The sequence below is a fragment of the Equus asinus genome, chromosome 9 (assembly GCF_041296235.1).
Source record: "Equus asinus isolate D_3611 breed Donkey chromosome 9, EquAss-T2T_v2, whole genome shotgun sequence".
In the NCBI taxonomy this organism is placed as follows: domain Eukaryota; kingdom Metazoa; phylum Chordata; class Mammalia; order Perissodactyla; family Equidae; genus Equus; species Equus asinus.
This window is the reverse complement of record NC_091798.1, coordinates 13,265,248-13,288,782: the sequence shown is the minus strand read 5'-3', so window position 1 is coordinate 13,288,782 and position 23,535 is coordinate 13,265,248. Positions and strand designations below refer to the sequence as shown.

The 23,535-nt window shown below is 42.2% G+C and overlaps 2 protein-coding genes across 3 annotated transcripts in view; one reads left to right on the top strand and one right to left on the bottom strand.

Annotated features, from left to right (window-relative positions):
• Window positions 1-2,196: 2,196 nt before the first annotated feature.
• On the top strand, window positions 2,197-8,341 carry C9H5orf58 (chromosome 9 C5orf58 homolog). Its single transcript, XM_044777683.2, has 3 exons — window positions 2,197-2,274; window positions 3,038-3,125; window positions 8,043-8,341. The coding sequence occupies exons 2-3, from the start codon at window positions 3,038-3,040 to the stop codon at window positions 8,192-8,194; spliced, it is 240 nt and encodes a 79-aa protein (XP_044633618.1). The 5' UTR covers window positions 2,197-2,274; the 3' UTR covers window positions 8,195-8,341.
• Window positions 8,342-10,122: 1,781 nt separating this feature from the next.
• LCP2 (lymphocyte cytosolic protein 2) overlaps window positions 10,123-23,535 on the bottom strand; it is a 45,399-nt gene continuing 31,986 nt past the window's right edge. For both annotated transcript variants that reach the window (XM_014850881.3, XM_014850880.3), the window contains exons 14-21: window positions 22,724-22,754; window positions 20,465-20,477; window positions 19,646-19,775; window positions 18,176-18,225; window positions 15,049-15,143; window positions 14,136-14,213; window positions 12,440-12,595; window positions 10,123-10,859 (exon numbers count right to left, since the gene is read on the bottom strand). In XM_014850881.3, the coding sequence (XP_014706367.1) occupies window positions 10,737-10,859; window positions 12,440-12,595; window positions 14,136-14,213; window positions 15,049-15,143; window positions 18,176-18,225; window positions 19,646-19,775; window positions 20,465-20,477; window positions 22,724-22,754 (676 nt within the window). In that variant the 3' untranslated portion in view covers window positions 10,123-10,736. The remainder of the gene's footprint in view (window positions 10,860-12,439; window positions 12,596-14,135; window positions 14,214-15,048; window positions 15,144-18,175; window positions 18,226-19,645; window positions 19,776-20,464; window positions 20,478-22,723; window positions 22,755-23,535) is intronic.

Genomic DNA, 23,535 nt, shown 5'->3' with positions numbered 1-23,535 from the left:
AAAAGAAAAAATACTCTTTTCATTGTCTTTATTTTTTCTATTACCTTCTGTTTATATTTTATTCCATTAACATTGGTGATATAAGGATTTTAAGAAGATTTAAATTTTAAAGGAAAGTAAATTTAAAATATTAAGGTAATAATAATATAGGTGGTACACAGTTAGGACTACCAGTCATCAAAGTGGCCCAATAATGAGTGACACTTAGGAGACACTGATCTAGCCCATCCCCCATAAGGAAACTGACGAGGAAAACTGCAGTTCAGGCACAGGAAGGTACGCTTTTCCATGATTACACAGCTAGCTATCCTTAGGACTGAAGCTCAGTTCTCCTGTGCCCCTCTTCATCTATCTAACTCTGCATCAGACAACAAATTCCAGTGTTAAACTGAAGGTTGTTGGATCTAAAATAAACAGGCCATGTGCTTTACAAGGAAGGACTGGCTCAGGAGGCTGGTGTGTGTTGCAGGGGAGGCTTAGAGAAGACAAAGAGTGGCGTAGAACCTGATGCTGGAGGTCTGTGCTCCTCACTCAGCGGAAGGCAATTCCCCGGGGCACCAAGAACAGTGTCTGCGTCAGCCCCAGAGGTTGCAGTGGCGGGGATTCCTCTTGGAATCCAGCAAAGATGGCTTGAATCCCAGCTTCTCCACTTGGCAAGAAACCAGCGTACATCTCTCCACTCATTTTTACTCTTTTTTTACTGTAAAAATTTATAGGAATGATAGCCAACATTTATTGGGCACATCATCTGCCAAGGCCCTTTGATGCATTATCTCACTTAACCCTCAAAAGAACACTAGACCCATATGACAGATGAGGACATTTGGACGCTGAAAGATCCAACCGCTTCCCAGCACCGCTATAGCTAAACAAGTGCAGAACAGGATTCAAATCCAAGCAGTTTCAGTCCAGAGTCTGGCCTATCCACATGCCTACACCGCGAAAATTAATGCAGATAAGGGCGGTAAAGCTCGTAGCACAGCACCCAACACATAATAGGCAGGGAGTGTCATCACCTTCCCTGCCCTCCCTCTCAGCCCACGATGCTGCACCTGTCACTTTCAGCCTGGCATCTAGAACTTTCTCCGCTGGGCCCTTGCCTGGGACTACAACTCCCAGGATACACTAGGCGGACAAGCTGGCCAATCAGGAAGCGCAGTCTTGCTTTCCCTGCTGCTCACCCCACTTCATGGTCAGAAGTTCGGTGACCGTTGGCCAGGTGGGTCCTGACACGGTCAGGGATGTGGGGTCGAAGGCAGGCCAAGGTTACTCGGTTTTAAATGATCCTAATGCGGTTGGGGTGGGCGAGGACTTGACTTTTCCAGGCCACCTCAGGCCCCGTCTTCAGCCGCCCGGCGGATGGGCCTCTAGGTCGCCTGGCTTGCGTTCCCCGGGGCCGGGGCTGCTCATGGCGTCGGTAGGGCCCGGCCGTTTGGGTCAGGCGGCGAGAGAGCGGTTGGCTGGGTGGGTCCAGGCAGCGACGGTAGTCGTCCGCAGGCCGGGGCCACGCTGAGCGCGTCTTACCATGTTCTGATCCGGGTTGGGAGCCTGAGGACTGTAGAAACTTCGAGGCTGCCTCCGGCTCGGATCTTCAGGCCACGCGCGGTTGGGCGGGCGGGTTGAACCCCGGGCTCGAAGACTGGGGCTCCTCGGGGCGCCGTCGGGCCGGGAAGGAGGGGTCACGAGCCCGGGCGCGCCTCGTGGCCGGGTTCGTGCCCTCGGCCTGGGAGACCTTGGCCTCTGACCCCACCATTCCCTTTGCCCGCAGCCGCCTGCTCGCCTCACTCCTGGGCAAGGGCAGTCCGGCCTGTCCTCCCTGAGCCCTGGCCCGCCCGGCGCCCTGGGGCAGGCGCATGCGGCTCTGGCCCCTCCCGCCCCGCTCTGCCGCCTGAGCCCACCCACCCGCCGTGGGCAGTCGAGGGCCCCAGGTGGCCAGACCCCAGAGTGGGGAGCGTCAGCTTTCTGGGGCATTTCTCTCTCCATTTGGCTTCTACCCCTGTCTTGGGGTTTGGTTGTTTTTTTTTTTTTTTTTTTTTCGGTTTCCACCATCCCCACCCCACCTCCTTTGTTTGGCATCATCTTTCCTTTCCCCTCGAACGGAATCTCCTGGTGCGCCATCCCCAACCCAGAAAGGGGACTGCCGTTCCCTGTTCCTTCTTTTAGTCATTGTCAGGGAAAAAAGTTTTCTTTCTTTTACAGCGGTTCCGAAGTGAGTGAGAGAACTAGGATAGATTCCCCCACTCAGGAGAAGGCCGAGGCAAGAAGTTGACTAAGGTTGGTTTCCTTGTTTGGGACAAGCGGCCGGAGGGTGACTGCCCGCGCTCCGCGGTGCTGGAGCTGCGTGGGCTGACTGCGGTCTCTGTCTCGAGGCATCGGGAGAGATCTGGAGGGCTGAGCTCAGTTTCTGGGGACCCCTTCTGTGTATTTGTATCGACGCTGTTGGTTAAATACGTGCACGGAACGTGTAACGCGGTGCCGGGTTGATTCACACATTTCCGTTAACCAGAATTAAAAAGTGTATTGCCGGGACTCCCAAAGCTAAAGTAGAAGCGGCCGTATTGCCATCCTCTTAGGCAATTAGTTGTAATTGAATCTTATCGTGAGTTTTACTGCGTACTTAAAGAAATTTTGTATGAACCCCGTCGTTCAAGGATGAGTTAGACACTGACTTGCATGAACAAAATTAGGGAAGACCTTCCCCGATTGCTGCACGTTCCAGGAGTTTCTCAGTGCTGAGGCTCCCCGAAAAGGGGGCGCCTGCATTTCCGTGTAAGGGCCCCATCTTGTGGATGTGGTTTGGTTAGAGAAGAAACCTCGTCCTGAGAGGCACAGTTGGAGGTGTTTTCAGTTGGAAGAATATTGACAAGTTGATGCCTTCTTGTGCTGGAATTCTCTTCGTTTATAAAGACTACTTCACAGTTATTTCAGTTTTGAAATGACAGATTTTTCTTTTAGAAATATTAAAACTTAAGTATTTTAAAAGTATACATAAACACTTCTGATTTGTACGTTGTTTTTGTTTCTCTTTTAAAATCAGATGTTGAATGTTTCTGAGCATAAGCTGAACGTGGAAGCCATAATTAAAAACATTAACACAATTTCTTTGGAGTTAGAGAAGATGAAAGGTAAGTGTGAAATGGATAAACTAAAATGTTTGCGTATTACTGTTATACAATAAACAGGTGGAACCAATTGTGCTGCTGCTGGGGTGTAACTGAATTTTGCCCACTAATTAGGATTTTTGTATTTCTTAAGAAATGTTTACACTGTAATATGAACTAGATCTCTGAAGATAAATTACATTTGAGCATTAGTTAGCTGACTTGATTGCCCATCCCTGAAGCTAACAAGCTTTTGTTGTCTTACTGTCCTCTCTAAATTTTCTTCCCTTCCTTCCCTTCAACAAACTATTACATGACAGGGTCACATTCTGCAAAGTTCAGTGTCTTTATCCATTAATCTTTGCTGAGCTTCTAAGGTTCTTTACAAATTAAAAATATAAGTTTGATTCTGTGAGTTAAGAGTTCTTCATTTTATACAGATTCGTAGAGTAAGGTTAGACCTGCTAAGTCATGATGTTTAGCCACTCACCTCACAGATACATTCTGTTTTATCCAGGCAAGTAAAATTTCCAGATGGAATATTTCTAGGGATAATCTACCCCTAACCAAACATTTCCTATGTTGGGGAACTCCCTTCCGACAGTTAACCTACTCCGTTTTAGAGAGTTCCTCCTTATGGACTAGCTGAAAGCTGTTCCCCTATCTTTCCACCCACTGGTCCTATTTCTAACCATGAAAACTACACTGAATGTTTAGTTACTCTTTTTATGACAACTCTTGGACATGTGAAGATAGCATTTGTGTCCGTTATGGGGCCTTCCTGCAAGCAGCAAAACACCAACGTAACATGATTTATAGGATAAGGAAAATAACAAGATCCAAAGGAGGGCAGCCCTAAAGTTAATTCAGTTTTAAAGGCTTCATTGGGTCCCAGGTTCTATTTTTCTACTGTGTTATGTTCATTTGTTTATCCCTTCTCATGATCATTAACTGCAGACATGGCCATATACAGACACTGTCTCTGCCTGTGGCTCTTTATGTAAGCCTTTCCCCAGATCCCTCCAGCACGCTTCCCCTTCCTTTCATTGGCCAGATTTGCATCACATGCATATGCCTTCAGCAGCCACTGCCAAGGGGAGTGGGGTTGCCAAGACTGGTTTGGACCAGTCAGGACTTACTGCTGGACCTGGGGAGAGGAGCACCAGACATGAAATCAAATGGTGCCACCAAGGAGAGGGGAGTGGCTGTTAGTTAGGCACCATATACTTTTTCTATTTTCCCTGTGGCAGCATTTTCTAGATTTTGATCTGTGAACCCTCTTGTCTCAAGAGATGTTAATAGATGCTGTGCAGTAAAAACAAAGTCCACGTTCTTAAGGTCAAATAAGTTTGGGAAGCGATATATATTTCTCTCACAGATTCATTGTACATATTAACAAAGGCACTGAGGAGTGTGATGTAAAGAAATCTGATTAGCTTTGCTTAATTCGTGATCTCTCAAAACCAATGTCACCACTACAGCAAGGATTATCTTTCTAAAATGTAAATCTTCTGAAACCCCTCATCGGCTCACCATTGTCCTCAGGATAAAGTACAAACCTCCTAGAATGGACTATAAGACCTCTTGCGATCAGGCCCCTGCCTACCTCTCCAGTCTCTTGCTCTTTTTTGACCTGCAAGTTCTATGTTCCAGCCATACTGAACCATTTGCATATCTACACATTTGCTCTTTTTTGTGTTTGTGCCTTAACACATGCATCTCCTGAAATGCCCACTGCTGCCCCCCAACCTGCACCCCCCCCAGGTTAACTGCTACTTATTAGTCAGTTACTTATATTGGAAAACTTTTTTTAAGCCAACATGTTCTCTCTTCTACCTTTTCATATCACTTATCACACTGTGTTGTAATTTCTTGTTTACTTACTTTTCCTATTCCTGCTCAACTGTAAGCTCCTTAAGGGTATTCCTAACACTTAACACAGTGCCTTGATATATTAGGTTCTTAGAAAATGTTTATTAAATGAATAATTGATTCTGGATGCTTGCACTCATTTAAAACAATTGGAGAAGCTTTAGATTCCTCCCAAACTTGATTATCTCACTGTTCTAGTTTGGGGATTATTCTTTCATGAAGTAAAATAGAAATGATAAATATGATATATGTGTTCCTGAAAAGTTGTGGGGTAGGGCAGGCAGATAGGATACAAGGGACTTGTAGAGCTAGACTGGGAGGCTAGACTTCTGGTAAACATGGAATATTAAATGAACACTCACATCCTCCCTAAAATAGTAATGTCCATATTTAACACTAGAACATTTACTGTAAGCCAGATACTCTTCCAAGAACTCTACATAAATGGACTCAATTGTCATGACAACCCTGTGAGGTAGGAAATATTATCATTGGCATTTACAGATACAGAAACAGACATGAAGAGGTTAACTAACTTTCCCAAGGTCGTACAGTTATCTCAAGTCAGTGGTAGACTTGAGATTTAAATTTAAAGTGATTTTAAAGAGATAAAAATTCACTACACAAAGAGCTCTCAAAGAGAGTTAACAACAAGAAAGTAAATGGAAGCAAACAGAGAAGTCTGAACCCTAAAGTCCAAAAATCTGAACCATGAGCTGGCTGGGTAAACCCAAGAAATAGCCCCAAAGACTCAACATATGGTGGCACCAGAATCCTCTAGAATTCGAGGTGAAGGTGAGGCTAAGAACAGGAGGACTGGTTTAGTGTTTGTTTAAGAAGTTGTAGACCCCTGAGTTCTCTTCCTTTCTCTGTATAACTGGGCAACTGTTTCTCCTTTGGGATAGAACACTTGAGATTTATTCCCTGACAGGGTAAAACAAGGGATCTCTGGCCTAGAGCCACTAAGCCACAAGTTGAGGGAAAAAGTACTGTACTAAAAACAAGGGTATTAAGACAAAGGTTACCTACTAAATTATAAGACCTACAGCTTTCTTTTCCCACTTGGCTACAAAACATTGGCAGCCAGATTTATACCCTCAAGCAGATTTTTCTTTCAGGAATCTGACGTGCTTAAGAGAAAAGACCTAAAGATGCTGATAGCAGAGGTTCCCCCAACAAAATACCCAGCCAGATCACCCCACAACGTAGACTACCATGGGCATAGAGCTTCTTTTTAGTGCCGTAGTCTTAAATATGAGCAGACAACTATGGCGCAACTGGTATTTGAGGATAGCATCTAAAATGAAAAGCAGAGACAAACAAACAGATTTCAGTCAATGAGGAAGAAACAGAAACTATGAAGGGAAATGAAATCTCTAAGAAACTATCATTAATATCCACAGAGAAGAGATGATGCTATGTCCATGAAAAAGGAATGTGAAACTGTAAAAAAAAAATAGAGAACAAAAGGGAACTCTTGGAAATTAAAGGCGTGACAATAGAAATAAACTCTATAGAAGGATTTAGAGATAAAATGAAGAAAATCCTTTAAAGCGTAGAGCAAAAAAGCAGAGAGGGAAAGTTTTAGAGAGAAAAAATAACAAGATCAGTCAAGGAAATACAACATCCAATAAATAGGAGTGTTACAAAGAAAGAACATAGACAATGGACGGAAAGGAATTCTTTAAAGAAATAATCTGAGAAAATTTTCCAGAGTTGAAGGGTCTGAGTTTTTACAGTGAAGGAGCCCAACACAATGGATGAAAAAAGGCCTATATCAAAGTACAATACTATGAAATTTCAGAACACCGGAAGAACAAAAAGATCCTTAAAGCTTCAAAAGAGAAACAACAATTAGTAGTTAGAATCATATGAAAATTCTCAGTAGCAACACTGGAAGCTAGAAGAAAATGCAGTAATGCCTTTGGAAATCTAAAGAAACATCTTTTCCAACCTAGATTTCTATAGTCAATCAATCTATTAAGCATTGGTGTAGAGAGTGACATTTTCAGACATATAGTTTTTCCCCCCTCAGGAAGTTACTGAGGTTGTATTCCACCAAACAAGGGAGCAATCAAAAAGAGAAATACCTGAGATTCTGGAAAAAGCATACTCCGCACAAGGGAGCAGTGAAAGGAGTCCCTGGGATAATGGTGAAGGGAGTTCCCAAGATGCGAACTGTACCGCAGTCCTAGAGAGCAGTCAGTCCAGACTAGAGCAGATCAGAAGGCTCTAGGAGAGGAGAGACTTTGAACAATAGAATAGCTAAGGCACTTGACTATACGGAGAGGAGATTGACCCAACTGGGAGAAATTTGGGATATATTTGTGATAATGAAGCAATGAAAAAAGAAAATTCCTAACTGTGGTTGGGCAGTAGCTTGCGAGAAGGGAAATGTCATACTGCAAGACTCAGCTGTGAAGAATATTTATATAATTAAAAATTTTTAAACATTAAATATTGAGATAGCAAAAAATTGTACTCAAGTATATTAGGGGAGTGGAAGGGGGTACAGGGAGTGAAAAGAGCTATATCTTAATCCTCTGTAGTCAGAAGCAGATAGATAATACCTAAAATTGAAAAAATAAAATATGCATGTCATTTAGAGATATGGAGGTAATAACAACCCCTGCAAAAGAACAAAAAAACTCAGACACACAAAACAAGAACAACAAAATGAGCTAAAAAAAAAAGTAGTTGCCTCTGGGAGATAGGCACTGCTAGTTTTTGTAACATGCCTCATAGACCTATTCTATAGATGCTACATACTGTGTAGATGTAGAGCAGATAAAAATAGTAAGTTAAAGTATAAATCGAATTTGCATAAATCAAGTTGCACTTTAGTAAGATAGCTGACAAGTTGGGCTGAAGAGCCCTTCTAGTAAATTTTTATGTCGTGCTTATTTTGTAGTACATAAATTTGACTTTGAAGTCAAAACGACCTAAATTGTGGTTTGATCAATAATCAAAAGAAAATTAAGAATTAGGAAATAGCTACTGAAAGTAATAGTGGTCATCTGTGACATATGTGCTACAATATAGTATCTTCTATTATTTTGTTTTGCAAAGAGCTCTCCGAGGTACTGCTTTGTGATCTTACCCTACACTTTAGTCATCCTGTGAAGATGGATGCCTTAAAGGAAACAGAAACAACCAACCTCCTCTCTGAAGAATCTAAAATATCAGATGTATCCCTTTCTTCTAACAGTTCTTCTCTCTGATTTCTTATTTGTTTGTTGTGAATTTATAACTGTTTATTGTTGAATTAACAAACATCTGGGAGAATTGAGTTTACTAATATGTTTAATATAATAAAAAACAAAATGAAAATATATTGAGTTGTATATAGTCATTTCATGTTCTTGAAGGCTGTTTTATTATTGTTTTAATGTTAAAAAGAATGGCTAATTTATTTCACCAATAGCAAGAGTATGACAGAGGAAATTGACCATGGGGCATTGCTTATCCTTTACCTTATGCTTGAATTTGGCTCAAGTTGAAAGAGAGTTACTGAATTATAAACGGATGGTTTGATTTTGTATTAATCAGATCTCTCTTGGTAGCAAGTGCCAAAAACAACTCAAGTCAGCTCGAGCATTTATTGGGTTGTGTGACTTGGAAGTCCATGGTTGGAGTAAATTTTAGGGACTCCACTAATTCATCTGATGTCTCTATCTTGATTCTGTTTCTGTGCATTGGCCTCATCCGCTCCTGTTATAGACTGGTTTCCTCCAAAGGGCAGGTAGAAGGGAGTAGAGGCATGGCAGCAGACACCTCCAGGTGTACAACATTAACTTTTGGGGATACCAGAGGAAAAAGAGATCTTCTGTCTCAGCCTCTGTGTTTAACATTCCAGAGAAAGACCCTGATTGGCCTAGATTTGGTTAAGATGTTTATCCCTGAACAGGGTCCTAAGCAACTGTGATTGGTGAGGCTGGGGTCATATGCCAGGTCTGTGGCCAAAGGAGAAGTCCCGTCAGAAGAATGGAGTTACCATGGCCTGAAGAAGGGGAAAAAGAGTGCTAGGCATGAAAACGTTAGATACTCACCACTGACTTAAGTCATGTTTAGTTTCAGGATACCTTTATCCTAAAACTTTATAATTTCAGTCCCTTTCCACCAAAGGAGACTTAAAATAATAGGCTTTGATTTGCCTCGTAAACATGATTCACTACCAGATAGTTGCTTTAAAATCTACCATGCCCTTCATTTTAGACATTTTTGAACATAAAAGATAGAATACCATGAAGCAAGACACAAGGTCAGCTCAGTCCATAACAGAACGGGTAGTGTTGCTGTCCTCACTAGCTGGCACCTAACTTAGTGTTTAACACTCAATAAATGCTTGTTGAATATCCTCTTGAATAAACATATAAGTCAAAGCAGGTTTTTCAGCTTTAGAATTCCCAAGTTCTGGGCCGTAAATTGAGAACTTCTGGTTTGTAAGGATGAAGTTTTGTGAAACAGCATTTTTATCATCATTGGTTAAAAGTCTCCACATTACTCATCTTAGCTGTCAGTTTTAAATCAGTGACTTCCAAGATCCCTTCCAATGTTCTCTCTATTAGCTCATGAAAGTGAAGATGCAAGACATTCTTTGACACCCAGAAAACTTGTAGATTAAGCAGAGAAGCCAACAATTTTTGTTGCTAATAAAAAGTTGTGGAATAACAGCCCAGGGCCCAAAGCGGGACACCCTGAAGCACCACTGAAGGCTGGGTTTTTGCTTTTTGAAATGCCTACTACTTTTTAAGTGAGATACATAAAACCAAGGAGAGAGCTGAATTGCTTTGCTGGATTTACAAAGCCTTTTTGGGAAGGATGAGGAGAAGGGCTTTATGACAGAGTTGTCAAGGGGGATAAAAAGAGATAGAAGAAAGGTATCTAATCAGAAAGTCAGATCAAAATTTTCCGTGTATACACACTGCTCTTTCGTCTTCCCAGGAAGACTTTGGTAAAATCGACATCACTTGAAATGTTTTGGAGTTGGGTGGGGTGTAGAGGAGGTGGGATGTGGGTGTCAGGATGTGATGAACTTAAAATGTTTTGGGGTTTTTTTGGTATTTATAGCTTAAATGTGCTTTGAAATAAAAATATTATAATAGGACTAAAAAGTAAAGTCAATAAAGTTGTTTTAGAAACCCAAAAGTAAAGCAAAAGGCAAATTAATTTTAATCCCAGGAAGTTATCCCAACATGCATTATCTTTTCATAAAATAGTACACAAAAATCCCCCTAGCAAAAAACACCAAATAAAAGATGAAATATCGTTAAAGCCTCTTAAATTACTGCTGCTGAGAAAGTGAATTTTAGTAATTTTCAAATTATATGTATAAAACTGATGATTGCCTCTGACTGACAAACGTTTGGCTATTAAAAAAATTCAGTTTTATGTGATACCAAAAACTGTTATTAAGTGTTTTTATACTTTCCCCAAAATATTTCTTTAGCTGTGTAAGCTACTGTACTTTGAAATGGGTATTCAAAAATACATATATTTGATATGACTTATTACAGTGCACTCTTAGACTTTGTGTGAACATTATTGCTCATGCACTTTACAAACATTGAAGAAGAATAAATAAATTATGGGATATTTGACAGTCTTCATTTCAAACACATTTTTAAGCAAAAGGACAAAACCCTTGTGTTCATGTTGAAGAGTTTGATTCAGTCCTAAGTGTTTGTCCATTTGCCAAGGGTGACTGATCTTCCCATGCTGGCAACAGAGGCAAGAGGAAGGTTCATTTGCTTGGCTAACTTGCTAGGGATAACCTGCAGCGTGCGTTAATGTGCACTGGTATCTGGAGCCTCGGTTTTTCCCATCAATGAGCAGAAGTGGCATTTTCCTGAAGTAGTCGATAATATCTGACACAGACAAAAAGTCCTGAAAGAGTCAGAAAGAGGGAGATAATCAACATTGGAATGGGTAGCATGAATTTCACCCTCAGTTTATTTACCTCATAGTATCCTACGTCTTAAAGTTAGGAGGCTTGTTGGAAAAAATATATGTAAAATTTGGCAAATATTTTAATGATTTCTGCTATAGAACTTTGAAAAAAAATTCCTCACCAACATCCAACAAACCATGGATAAAAGACATATATATAGATGGATATATATATAGATACATGTATTTTAACTTCATATGGGGGTCATATATATACATAGGGAGTCTAATTATGATAGCCTTGCCTTAGGATTGCTCTGTTTGTGGGTTTGGTTTTGGTTTCTGTATCCCTATTTCACTCTCAATCACTAGTGGTGTGAGGAGATACAAGGAATCAGGAATTCAGATGGTGTCCCCAGTGTCTGGAGGTGATATCCATAGCATGGCACAATAGTTCCTTCATGATATCTCTCTGCTGTGCCCCACTGCCACTTCAACACTCAAAAGGGCTCTTCAGCCAAGTCTTGGCATCCACTGCCTGCATCACCCTATCTCTGATGGCCAGCCTGGGAAAACCCCCAGCCATCCTTCTAGATATAGGTCAGAATCACCTTGGTACCGTAGACAGGGTTGTGCACTTCCTCCAGGACTACTCTACTAGGTGTTCCCACCAGGGCAGCTGCAATGAGTGGTTTGTACTTGTGTTTTTACCATACTGGACTGACAGAAATCCTGGATGGCGGACATCTCTGCTTCTTTAGGACCTGTGCAGCTCTATACACACCTAACCAGTGATCGAAACATTTGACTAAAATCATTTGTTCTTCTACTCGTTTACATGATCATAACTTTAAAATTTTTGAAGTGAAGTAGAAGTTATAGGTGAGCTTGTTCTCATTCTGGAAAATGTTTGATTCAGCTGATCCTCCTCCTGGAACTTTGAACTTGAAGAACATGTTTGAGGCATTAAGTTTAGCTGTTAGTTTCTTTTGCAAAAGCAGCCCTGAAAGGTTTCCTTCACACCAGTTCTGATGACCACCCAGAAAGTGACTAGTCTAAACCTTGGCCCGACAAAGGAAAATGTTTTTGGCAGTTTGGCCACCTTCATTGGCCAAACCTCCATTTTTAGTAAGAGATGACACAAGTAGCTAAAGAATCATCACAACAAGAATGCTATCATTTCCCCTTTTCCAGATGTTGATTTAAAATACAGCCTTACAAATATGCTGCAATCTTACATTAAAGTTATGTCACAAAGGTGAAAGATAGATGCCTTTGACACTATCTAATTGGGTTTTTAAAAACATTTAAATGTTAACTTTTTTTATTTTAAAAATTATACACATGATTTTAGACTATTTGGAATAAAAACTCTAAGAAAGTTACACTCTGTGGCAGAGGTAGCTACTCTTAACATTCTGTTTTGTTTCCTTCCAGTAAATGAAAGGCTTCACTAATGTGATTTAATTCTAAGGTATAGACCCCCAAAGAATGTTACAGCAAGGTTCCATGTGGGTAGGTACACAGAGAGGCATAAATAGAGAATTAGGGGAAACTTTACAACTGCAAGTTCCTACCTCTTTCCCTCGGAGTCCAGTTCCCAACAAGTAAACTTGGTTTTCCTCCTGATAACGGATCTGGATGTTGTAGACTTTATCTTTGTACAACACCATGAGGACATACGGATTGGTTATTGTTTTTTTAGAGCTGTCTCTAACCAGAAAAGTGCCATCCTAAAAGGATAAATTCTTGTTATTACGAGAGCAGTAAAAGTCAATATTTCTTTTGCCTGTAAGAGCAGTAGACAAGCCTCTAGGGATCTGGAAACCTACCAACTGACAAGTCAGTGAGCATTTAGTTCCCCAAACAGCCACAGTCCCATGCGTCATGGATTTCTTGGTTGTAGAAAGAGGCAGCAGAGATTGTATCAGAGAAATTTCCAAATTTCAAAGAGACCTCTTTGAAGTCTCTCCATTAAAAAGGAATCTCTTTTTCATTCAGTAATAAAACAAAAAATAGGTGGTTGAGTGGGTAAGTAGCCAGGTAAAATAAGGACTATTGGTTAACTAAAGATAGATCGTCCTGCTTCTGGGTGCTAATTCCCTAACTCTTACTTCCCACAGCCAAAGTCAGAAAACACCCAAATGCCTATGAAATTCACCCATTTTAAAACCTCATGCTCTCCAGATAGAATGTTTCATCATCAAAGAGCTGAACAGAATTGAATATGGACTGTCTGTGTTCTCATCACCCTTTTTTCTGATATTTACCCAAACAATGTTGTGATTTATCCTGCACTTTAAAATTTCATTCCATAAATTATTGCTACATAATATTAATACTGTCAAGATCCAAATTAAAATAGAATTAATTAGGAAGGACATGTTTATCCTGCACCCTTCTATTAAATCAGGATGTCTTTAGATAGCCATTGATCTGCAATAATGGCTTTCCTTTGTTCTTTTTATTCCAAGTTAGTCGAGTAAATTCCTGTCAGAACATCTCTGTTGAACAAATATACTACGGACCAGTGATTCACAGCCTTGGCTTCACTTTAGAATCACTTGGGGAATTTTGAAGACTCCCAGAGCACACACAGCGCCCCTGACTAATTAAACTGGAACCTCTGTAGGGGAGACCCAGGAATTAGAATTTTTTAAAGCTCCCCAGGCGATTTAAATATGCAGCCAAGGTTGAGAACTACTGTTGTAGACTTGAGATGTGAAAGATGAAGGATCTTGGCTTTCTCCTTTCTGATGCACAGAGTTAACGTTAAGGTTAAGCACAGGACGGCAGGAAATCTGGTCAAGACCTTATAATATTAAAGGACAGCCAGAAATTTCTACGGGAAAGGGCAAAAAGTTGCTGCTGTCTCTCTTGATATGGTTCCCTTCACATGGATGTGGATGGCAACTGTGTATTAAGAGGAAGACGGAATCAATAAGATGTTGGAAATTTGGGGAAAAGAGAGTCTCCTTTTGACTGTGTGATTTCTGTAACAAGACGGACCTTTTTCGTTAATTAAATCTCCTAAGATTCTGCCAGCCCAATGACTACCTTATTTTCGATTTTCCCCAGGGTCCTAGGAATCATTGTTGTGGATGCTGGTGGGTGTGAAGCTGGCACTAATGGGTCCCCTTGATATAACAGCATGAACACAAATGGCACCTAGTAGAATTCCTAGCCTATAATTGGGACTCCATAAAAGTCAATTGTCTTTTTCTCCTTCCGTTAATATTTATAACTACTTAAAAATAAACTGTAGCACAGTACCTGGTTTATCCTTCTGAGAGCAGCTTCTGCCTCTGGTCGGGTAATATAAGAAACATACCACTCTTCATTTAATGAATTCTGAAAACGTAAATTTTTAAAAACTGAATAAATTTTGCAGTTACATATGTAAGTGAAAAGAACAGCCTTCAAGTCATCGTTTCCGTAAATCGCCACCTCAATTCCATTGAGATTTGAAACATTTGTTTTCTTAATTTGAATATAGAATCATTCAGGTGGAGCTAAATAGAAGGTATTTTGTGTGAACTGCTTTTTGTCATGACACTGGTTGCAAAGGTAGCTGGCATAAGCATTCCTTTTATAATGGAACTTCTAATTAGGAAATAGATGTAATAATTTCTTCAGTTTAGCATAATATACTTAATGAAAAAAACTGTGTTAAGGATGGGCCTGGCCCTGTGGTTGAGTGGTTAAGTTCGCGCGCTCTGCTGCAGGCGGCCCAGTGTTTCGTTGGTTCGAATCCTGGGCGCGGACATGGCACAGCTCATCAAACCACGCTGAGGCAGCGTCCCACATACCACAACTAGAAGGACCCACAACGAAGAATATACAACTATGTACCGGAGGGGCTTTGGGGAGAAAAAGGAAAAAATAAAATCTTTAAAAAAAAAAAACTGTGTTAAGGATCAGTTAAGTGACTTAGTCAAGGTCATAAGCTAGGAAACAGATGAAAAATAGGATTATTTTTTCTCATTGTTTAATGCAAAATACACATTTGCCATTGGAAGAGTCTGAAAGAACACCAAGGAAAAAAGAACATATTATTTTTCATCTGGATCCTACCCTTAATTTTTTTCACTTAATAGAAGATAAAATTACAAAAGAGCATTCAATGGGAGTTTCTGATGAGTCGTTGGCTGGGGAGAAAAATCAAATGCGAACATATCTTTATTACCTCTTCTTCTCCGGGGGATGGTGGCCGAGGTTTGTTTGGAACTGGCAAGGAAAAGTTCCTGCCTTCAGCTCTGGGTGGTGGTCTGTTGCTAGGGCCTTCAAAAGTAAAGCATTTTGAAAGTTAATTTACTGTAAGCCATTTTTCACTTCTGTCATAACACATTTTCCCCCCAAAATGCCCTTGCAATTGTTCCTAGAAATTAACATTTCAAGAAACCATAGCTTCAAAATAATTTTCACCTGCTCAAAACCAAAGGGCTGCTCAGCCTGTTACTCTGTAGCCATGCCAATGAAATTTTCAGAGCAGTACCACAAATTTGAGTGGTTTCTTAAATGTGCATGTTACATAATATAAAGTGACTAGATCCATTGATGAAAAAGTCACAGTCATTTTAATATGATCATCAAAAAGAATATTCAAGGGACAGATCTTTCATAGACTCCAACACACCCAGAATGGATTCCCAACTGCTGATGTGGTGACAACGGAGTAATGAAGGTAATTATGTTCTCATTGTTTTCACAAAAAGAAACACAAGTTACCCAAGACAAGGTGAAATCACCTTGAGAATATTGTTAACTTTTAAAATCAGAATTTGCTACCTGCTGTTCTTTAGTGAATTTTCTAAAGAGGTGTTCAACTCACATAGAAGGACCTACCAACTATCTTATGGATCAGGAAGTCTTTGCCGTGTTCCTATAGAGTAGCCAGCACTTGTGTCTCACCCACTCTAACGCTTTCCTTTCTTGGTTACAGTTCCCTGAGACTTTCTGAGAGAGGGTGTTTCCTCATCTCAGGAACGGTGTAATGCCAAGGCTGTTTTCTGTGTGCCAGAACAGCTGTTAAAAACTGAAAAGTTCTGTGAGCTGAATGTTCTCTTAATTATTCATGTATCATTCATTCATTTATACAACAAATATTTATCCAGCACCACTCTGTCCGGGCCTTGAGTAAGGCACCTATGCGTGCTACCTGTAATCCTCGCACCAACACCACAGGTGGGTAGTATCTTTTTTTTTAACATGAGGAAATAGAGGCTCAGAGAGTCTAAACAAATCGTGTGCTCTTACTGGCAGGGCCATGACTTGAACTTGTGGTTCCCAAACATTACTCTGCATAAATAAGAATCTCTGGGGGCCTTTGAATTGCCCAGGGCCCAGGAATCTGCATCTAACAAGCACTCCAGGCGGTTCTGTAGTGGAGTTGTTACTCCATCTACACTATGCACAAGCGGCAAACTGCCTGCCATGCCACTGAGAGGAGGGTAGCCTGGGAAGGGCTGCAGTCTCCTAAACCGTGTCACCAGGATTATTTACGATGACATTCACTGTTTCCAAATAAGCAGATCAGCCTGGCCTGAGCTGCTGATCTTCCTTCTTAAGGCTCCCAGTGCCTGAAGAGCCCTTCCCTGAGCTGACCTTTGCAGACGACCATGGCAGGCACTTTTATAATGTTCGTGGAAGTAATGAAATCTAACCACATAGCAAAGTCATATAACCAAGGCCTATACTGCATGCCATTTTAGAGTTGAGATATCATTCTCTTCTGCTTCTGCATCTACAGGCCAGTACCATGAAGTCACTATGCACGACAGACAATATACTCCTTTATATTGCAGTCGCCCACCACTCTTACTATCCGATCCTCAAGGGAGCTGGGACAGCTTTCTGGACAATATGCAACACAGCCTTTACCTTCCCCATGTTAAAGCAGCCAGTGGAGAAGACTGAGGAGCGGGGGTCTGGGCAGTCTCAGGGGAAAAGGGATCAATTTTGATGACAGTAGTATGCCAAGGAAGAATTAACCAACTGTTTGTATTAATAATCCCATCACCAACGCTTAAACCAGGGGTCTGTGGAACTCAATTTGGGAGACATTGCTGTAAGTGAAGCGGCTGGAGCTCAGATGCCTGCAGGGGTCAGGCAGGTACTACAATGTGGGTTCATAGGACACAGTGAGTTGTGGACACTGTGGAAAATGGACGGTTGTGAGGGCAACTGTGGGAACCGTGGAGTGGATACGCACACTATCCCCTCAAATGCTCGGGAATCATTGAGAACGGTGGATTTCACACGTACACGGGATGTAAGAAGTGCTCCTGAGAAAAGTGTTTACTCCTGAGCTACAATTCAAACTTACTAATGTAGTTTTCTATTTATAACACACACTCATGTTCCTGCACGTGGACCATGACTGCAGAAATGTGTTTGGTTTGTTCCTTATGGCATTTTTAAAAATTTTAAGTCAACCTTTACAAATCAGATAATGTCACATTAAAAGCCATATTTCTAGTTTTTCCTGAAAAGAATAGCAGAAAATCTGGCAAAACTTGGCCAGTTTCCTGGCTTGGGAAAACTCTATTTAGCAGAGTTGGGTAACTTTCCACAGTCATTAGACATTCAGTCATTCAACAAACATTTTAAAAGTGCCTACCATATGCCACTCACCCACTTTAAGGATGAAAAATAATCACAGTCTAGTCCTACCTTGTACACCTTTGCTGCTACTCAGAGTGGTCATGGACCAACAATACCAGCGGCACATGGGAACTTGCTGGAAATGCAGACTCTTGGGTCCCACCTCAGACCCACTGAATTAGAATCTCTACTTTGAACAATTCCCAGGTGATTTGTATGCACATAAAACTTTGAGAACACTCTCAGCAAATCCTTATCACGGACACCCAGAGGAGGTATTATTAAAAATGGAGGTCCTCACCCAGACTTACTGAATTAGAGCCTTGGGAGTTGGATTCTCTTAATCTGTATTTCAAACATGCTCCCCAACTCACAACTCACAGATAGATTCATTATAGAAACCTAAAACTACAGAGAAAGCCAAGCACTGCCCTGAGCGCCATATAAAAACAGCAGGCACAAAAAGTGCTATGTGGGAAGGTTACGGCCAAGGCCGCCTTCCCAAAGAAGTGTGTGTGTGTGTGTGTGTTGTTTTATGTGGCACCCTATCATCCCAACAGCACACTGAAGAAACTGAATTAGGTGCTGAATGAGGAAGTCAGATGCTTTTTAGGAAACAAAACCTTGGCCAAGAGGGTTTGGGACAGGTTGGTAACCCAGTCATGAAGGCATGTTGCCTGGAGGGGGTCCCCAGAGCCCAGAGGACGAACCTTGAGAGAAGTATGGCGGCAGGGAGGCGCTCTGCGGAAAACTGCTGTTACTGCGGAGACAGAAACAGAACAGGTTTGAAGTTGGTTTGGGGTGAAGGGGCCAGATGGGGAGGCTGGGTGGGGGAAACTGGACTGCAAATGCTGTTTCCTCTGTTAGTACTTCCCACCCCTCCCTGACACCATGGGGCTGGGCAAAGAGAAGGGACTAATGGGACATATTTCACTACTGTCCCAAGATGGACCATCCCAAAGTCTAACAAGCTTCACAAGCGCAAAAATGAAAAATCTGTGTAAAGGACATTTAAAAGTTACTCTAAAGGGTTGGCTGCAATTTGAGGCCTTTGAGTTTGGAGACTGGCAGAAGCCCTCTGGGAGAGACTTCTCTTTTGAAAATATATTTTGAGAATATATTAATGTGCATGTTGTTTGGAGTAGTGAATCCCAGGGCCTACTGGTCTGTCTACAAGGAGAGGGTAGCGTGGATGAGGAACAGAGGGCTAGGTGGCACTGCATCAGACAGAAACAGTGCCTGCAGGGACAGGGTGGCAGAGGCAGGGCCCGTGGGGGGCCCTGAAATGCTGTCTGCTCCCTGCTGAGCAGCAATCCCCCCAGCCGTCAGCCCAAACCTCCTGTACAATTCTGCTCTGCTCAGCAGTCTCACTGAGTGGTATTTTGCAAGAATGAAGGATAGGGCTGGGGCCCAGTGTGGGGTGAAGCAGCATGAGAAAATGGCAGAAGAAGAAAAAGAGCTGGAAGAATGAGAAGCCGTAGAAAATCAGAGCAAGAGGCACCCAGGGAAAATGAAAAATTTTGAGAATTCTTCCAAATATTTGGCAGGGGCACAGGGATCATGCTGGTGGTTGAGTTTTCTCCCATATTTAGGGTGGGGACTGGGCATCTCTCTTTGGCTAGTAAAGGAGAGAATGAGCCCGAAGGGCTGGAGGCCTTGGAGGTCACCAGGAGGCAGCCTCTGGGCTTGTTTAGGGAGAAATGACCTGAGTCTGTCCACTGTTTGTGCCGCTGCTCTGGAGAGCCTCATCATGGGTCCTGAGAAACACTATTGCTATTGAGAAAACAGAGCCTGTGCAGTGAATGCTTAGCACCTGCTAAGTGCAAGGGATGTTTTCTCCTTCTACCCATCCAAGATGCTGGGTGAACTCCAAGTCCTTAAATTAATTAGGTTTCTTGAGTGTTTGTTTGTTTGTTTTAACTCACAAAGTGAAAACATTCCCCATTTCTTGCCACAGGGTCCATTCTTTCTGGGGCGCCCACGGAGCAGTCAGTTGTGTACCCCTCTGACCCCAAGCACAGACTCAGAGGACAGCAATGGATTAACGCGTGTGGTTCTTTATGCTCAGCTTGGTTTTGTTTCTTAAGACCCAAAATGTTCTGACTCTGCTACCACTGGCTCCTTTCTTTCTTCCTCAACCCATCTGGCATTAGCTCAGTTTTAGGGATCTTGCCGCGAACCTTTCTGAGAATGCTCCGGGCATGTGAGATGATGGGAGGGAGTGCTTGGGCGATGGCTTGGCAGATCTTGAAGGAAAAGTGTTGGAGCTCATGGGGAGCAGTGCCGGCTGGGGCAAAGGTCTCTGATGCACTGTGGGGGAGAAGAAAAAAATAAAGGTGATTGTCAGCATCCAAGTGTCACAAGGAACATTCCAGAACTGCTCCCTGGCTAGAAATAGCTAATCTAAAGGGAGATACAAAAGATCAAATGTAATTAAGAAGTGGTAGGATGAAACTCCACCCCCAAGGTTTTCCTAGAGGATTCACCACCTTAGAATGCATTTTTAAAATGATACCGTTTCATATCATTCTCTGTAATACACATTCTTTTCATTTTTGAACTGCTAACTTGGCAGAAAATTGTCCATTGGAAACCATGTGAGTTTCAGAAATGATTCACAAGTTTGGTTTTGTTTTATGAGAGCCAACTTTTATGCTATCTCATTCATCTGCGGTTCTGGTCCTTTACCCACATGCATTAGAGGGCGTAAGCATTAGCATGTTTCTGTCGAGCCGCACGCGCAGTGTTTAACTTCGCTGTACTCGTAAGTTGTTTGCACTGTTACACAGGAACTTAACAGTTCCCTTTGGTAACCCAGCCAGATAATTCCATTTTATTATAGTTATGCAGCATACCACCTGATGTATGCCTATTTAACATTAATTGAACAATTATCATTGATCCTATGGGGTTTCTGTACTAAATAATTCCATTGGAATGCCCAAGCAGAAAAATGAAGGAATGAGGTATAAGTTGTAAGGAAGCTTTTCTGAACATACCGTCATCTTCATCCTGGTAAGGGGAAGGAAAAAAAAGCTATTAACCTATCATCAAAACACAGTTCTTAAAAGAAGACATACAATTCTCGTCACATAAATGTCTCTGTTTCTTTCTTTAGCAGTTGTGTGTGTCTCCATAACGAATACACTGCAGAGAACAGTGGAACCTGCTAACGTTTCTACTGTTTATGATTTCTGTATTATGATTCCTTAATACATACAACCATCTAAGACACTCCAACCTGAGACTCTTGTGAGCATAAAATAGGTTCTGAGGTGCCTAAAAGGGCCCAAAGATACAGCAATAGTGACAATATCTACTGTGCACCAAAAAGATTCATATATGATATTTCATCCAATCGCCCGAGAAATCATTCAAGAATTTAACATCCTGATTTTACAAATGGGAACATACTGCTCAGGAACGACTCCTAACTTGCTAATGGTTACAGAAACAGATCAAGCCCCAATCTGTCTGACCCAAAGCTCAGCCTTTTGGATTCTGCTTTGCAATGGACACTCCCCTTGAAAGCAATACAACCTTACTTATTTATAACGTGATTTACAAGCTGTGTCTGCATGGCTCAGAAAATTTATCTTCAGGGCAACCTTGTGGAATAGGTAAAGCAGGGACTATTTGCTTTACTCCTCAGATAAGAAATGATGGTAAAGAGGCAAAAATGATTTCACCATCGATTAGTAGATCAAAACTGCCAACCTGGACTAGGTTAGCACGGTGGTGATGAAAGAGCCCCTTCCTTAAAGTGTTGTTTTGAGGATGAAATTAGTTACTGCATGTGCCTGGTACATATTGAGTCCTTAATAAAAATCAGCTGTCATTAGTCCCGCCATTGAGATAAGGCGAGAAGGATCATAGCCAGAATCATTCATCCCAATTGGCCAAATGGGAGTGCCAGCAAAGGGCTGCATCCATAACCGCACATGGGCTCAGGGCATCCCCACAACGAAATTGCTCTTTAACACCGTTGCAACTATGTCCCCTTTGGTTCAAGAATACACGACTCCCGGAGGATTCTCATGACAGAAGCATCAACACATCCAGAGACTGAGAACCTCAGGAATGTGATATTACCCTTGCTTTCAAGCTTTCAAGCACCTTACTTCCTTTTTGTCCCTATGACTCTGCAGCCAGCCTGTTGTCCTCCTGTCCCAAAAGGCTCCTGGGGCATTGCCCTCACCTGCCTTTGCTCAGGACATCCCTGAGGCTGGAATGCACCCGGGCTTTCTCTTAAGGTGACTATTCTGTGTCCTCCCCATCATTCAATGACCATTACAAATCTCACCTCCTCTAAGAAGTCACCCCTGGCTCCTTGAGCCCCATGGATCACTTCTTTCCCTTCACCTCTGTAGTTTATTCTGTGATTGTATGCTGTTCAGCTTGTTGGATGTGGGTTTTCCTGTCTCCATCACATCTTAGTGCTTCATCTGAACAAGCACAGCATCTAGCACAGAGCTACGGAAACAGCAGGCATTTGTGGGCTGAGCCCTCGAACAGGGCAGGGTGTGACGGTCTTCGGAGGGCTTACAGTGTAGAGGAAGTCAGACAGCCCGGACTCCCATCCAGACTACTTACTAGCTGTGCAACTTGCACTGAGTACCTTACCTCTTCTGAGCTTCAATTTCCTCTTAGTAAAAGAGAAACAATTCCTCATAGGGTCATTAAATGCAAAATGTGTAAAGCTAGGGGTGACCAACTGTCCTGGTCCTGATTTGCCTGAAACTGACAGCGTTCCTGGGACATGAGGCTTTCAGTGCTAAAACCGGCCAAGTCCCAGGCAAACAGTTGGTCACCCAAAAACAGCTAGCTTGGAAAAATGCACATAATAGGCATTCAATAAATGCTATTTCCCCTCTTTTTCAGGATGTGGCGGTATTAAAAAACAAAACAGAGGCCTTGGAAACTTTGCTGTGAAGCCCACACTCTTGGGCATCCCTCAGTTTATCCTCCCCTCCACCCACTGCCCCTTTACCTTGCTAATTACCACCTGGTAAGGGGCTGTGATTAACCCAGTCACCTGGGGAGCTCTCAGAGAGACTGGAGCTAATCAGTGCAGCACGGTGGCCAGGAGGGAAAGATGGAGGCCCCAACGGGCACCAATATTCAAGAGCCTACTCTGTGCTGGCCTTGCTCCCAGTACTGGCCTTCAATGAAGGCCAAGACAGATGGAGCCCCGACCTCATGGAGCCTGCACTGTTTTCCCCATGCTAAGCATTCACCAAACGACATTTTATACTTACATTCTCTCTTCTGTCTGGTCCCCATCCATGCCTGCAGTGAATTAGGGCAAAGAAAAAGAAGTGAGCGTGAAGAGTATCAAAGAGCTGGCCTCAGAATATAGATAGTTTTACTTATCTAATAACAAGATATGGAAACCAACAAGCCATGGTAAAATGAGAAGCAAAAAAGCCGTGCAGGAAAGCAGAGAGGCAGTGGAAGGGGGGTGTCGCTGATCACTCAAGGTTCTGTCATCACTTCGAGCTGAGCAAGTCAAACCTCTGTTTTGTTTAGCTACTGCAGCAAATGATCACATATATAGAGAAAGAAAAGGTTTAGTCAGCAAACTCAGTCTTTAGTAGCTATTAAATTTCACTGAGTAGGTGCCTCTCCAAGCAAATGAAAACATTCTAGGCAGTGCTCTCCTTTGCTGATGTTTTAAAACCCCCATCTCAGGGCTGGCCCTTCGTGTGAAGGGAAGATAGTTGGAAAGTGCTGCTGCTTTGGACTTTGCCCAGATGCACGAGCTAGTCAAACAGATTTGGTGACAGCTGCCTTGGCGCTCTGGCAGGCAGCCGTAAGCCTGGGCGGCAGCACGTTCTCCTCGGAGAGAGGAACGTGAGGACAGTTTGTTGAACGCCTCCTATCTGTCGGATGCTTCATGTGTCATCATCTCATCCTGTGTTTATTTAAAATTTTGGTGTTTAGTTCATTATGATATTTTTTGCATTCATTTTGATTTTTTTTTAAATAGTCCGTTAAAATATTAACTTCATTACTGGGGCTTTTTTGGCACACCCTAGCCCTGGCCCTGATGTAGCCCTCACACCAGCCG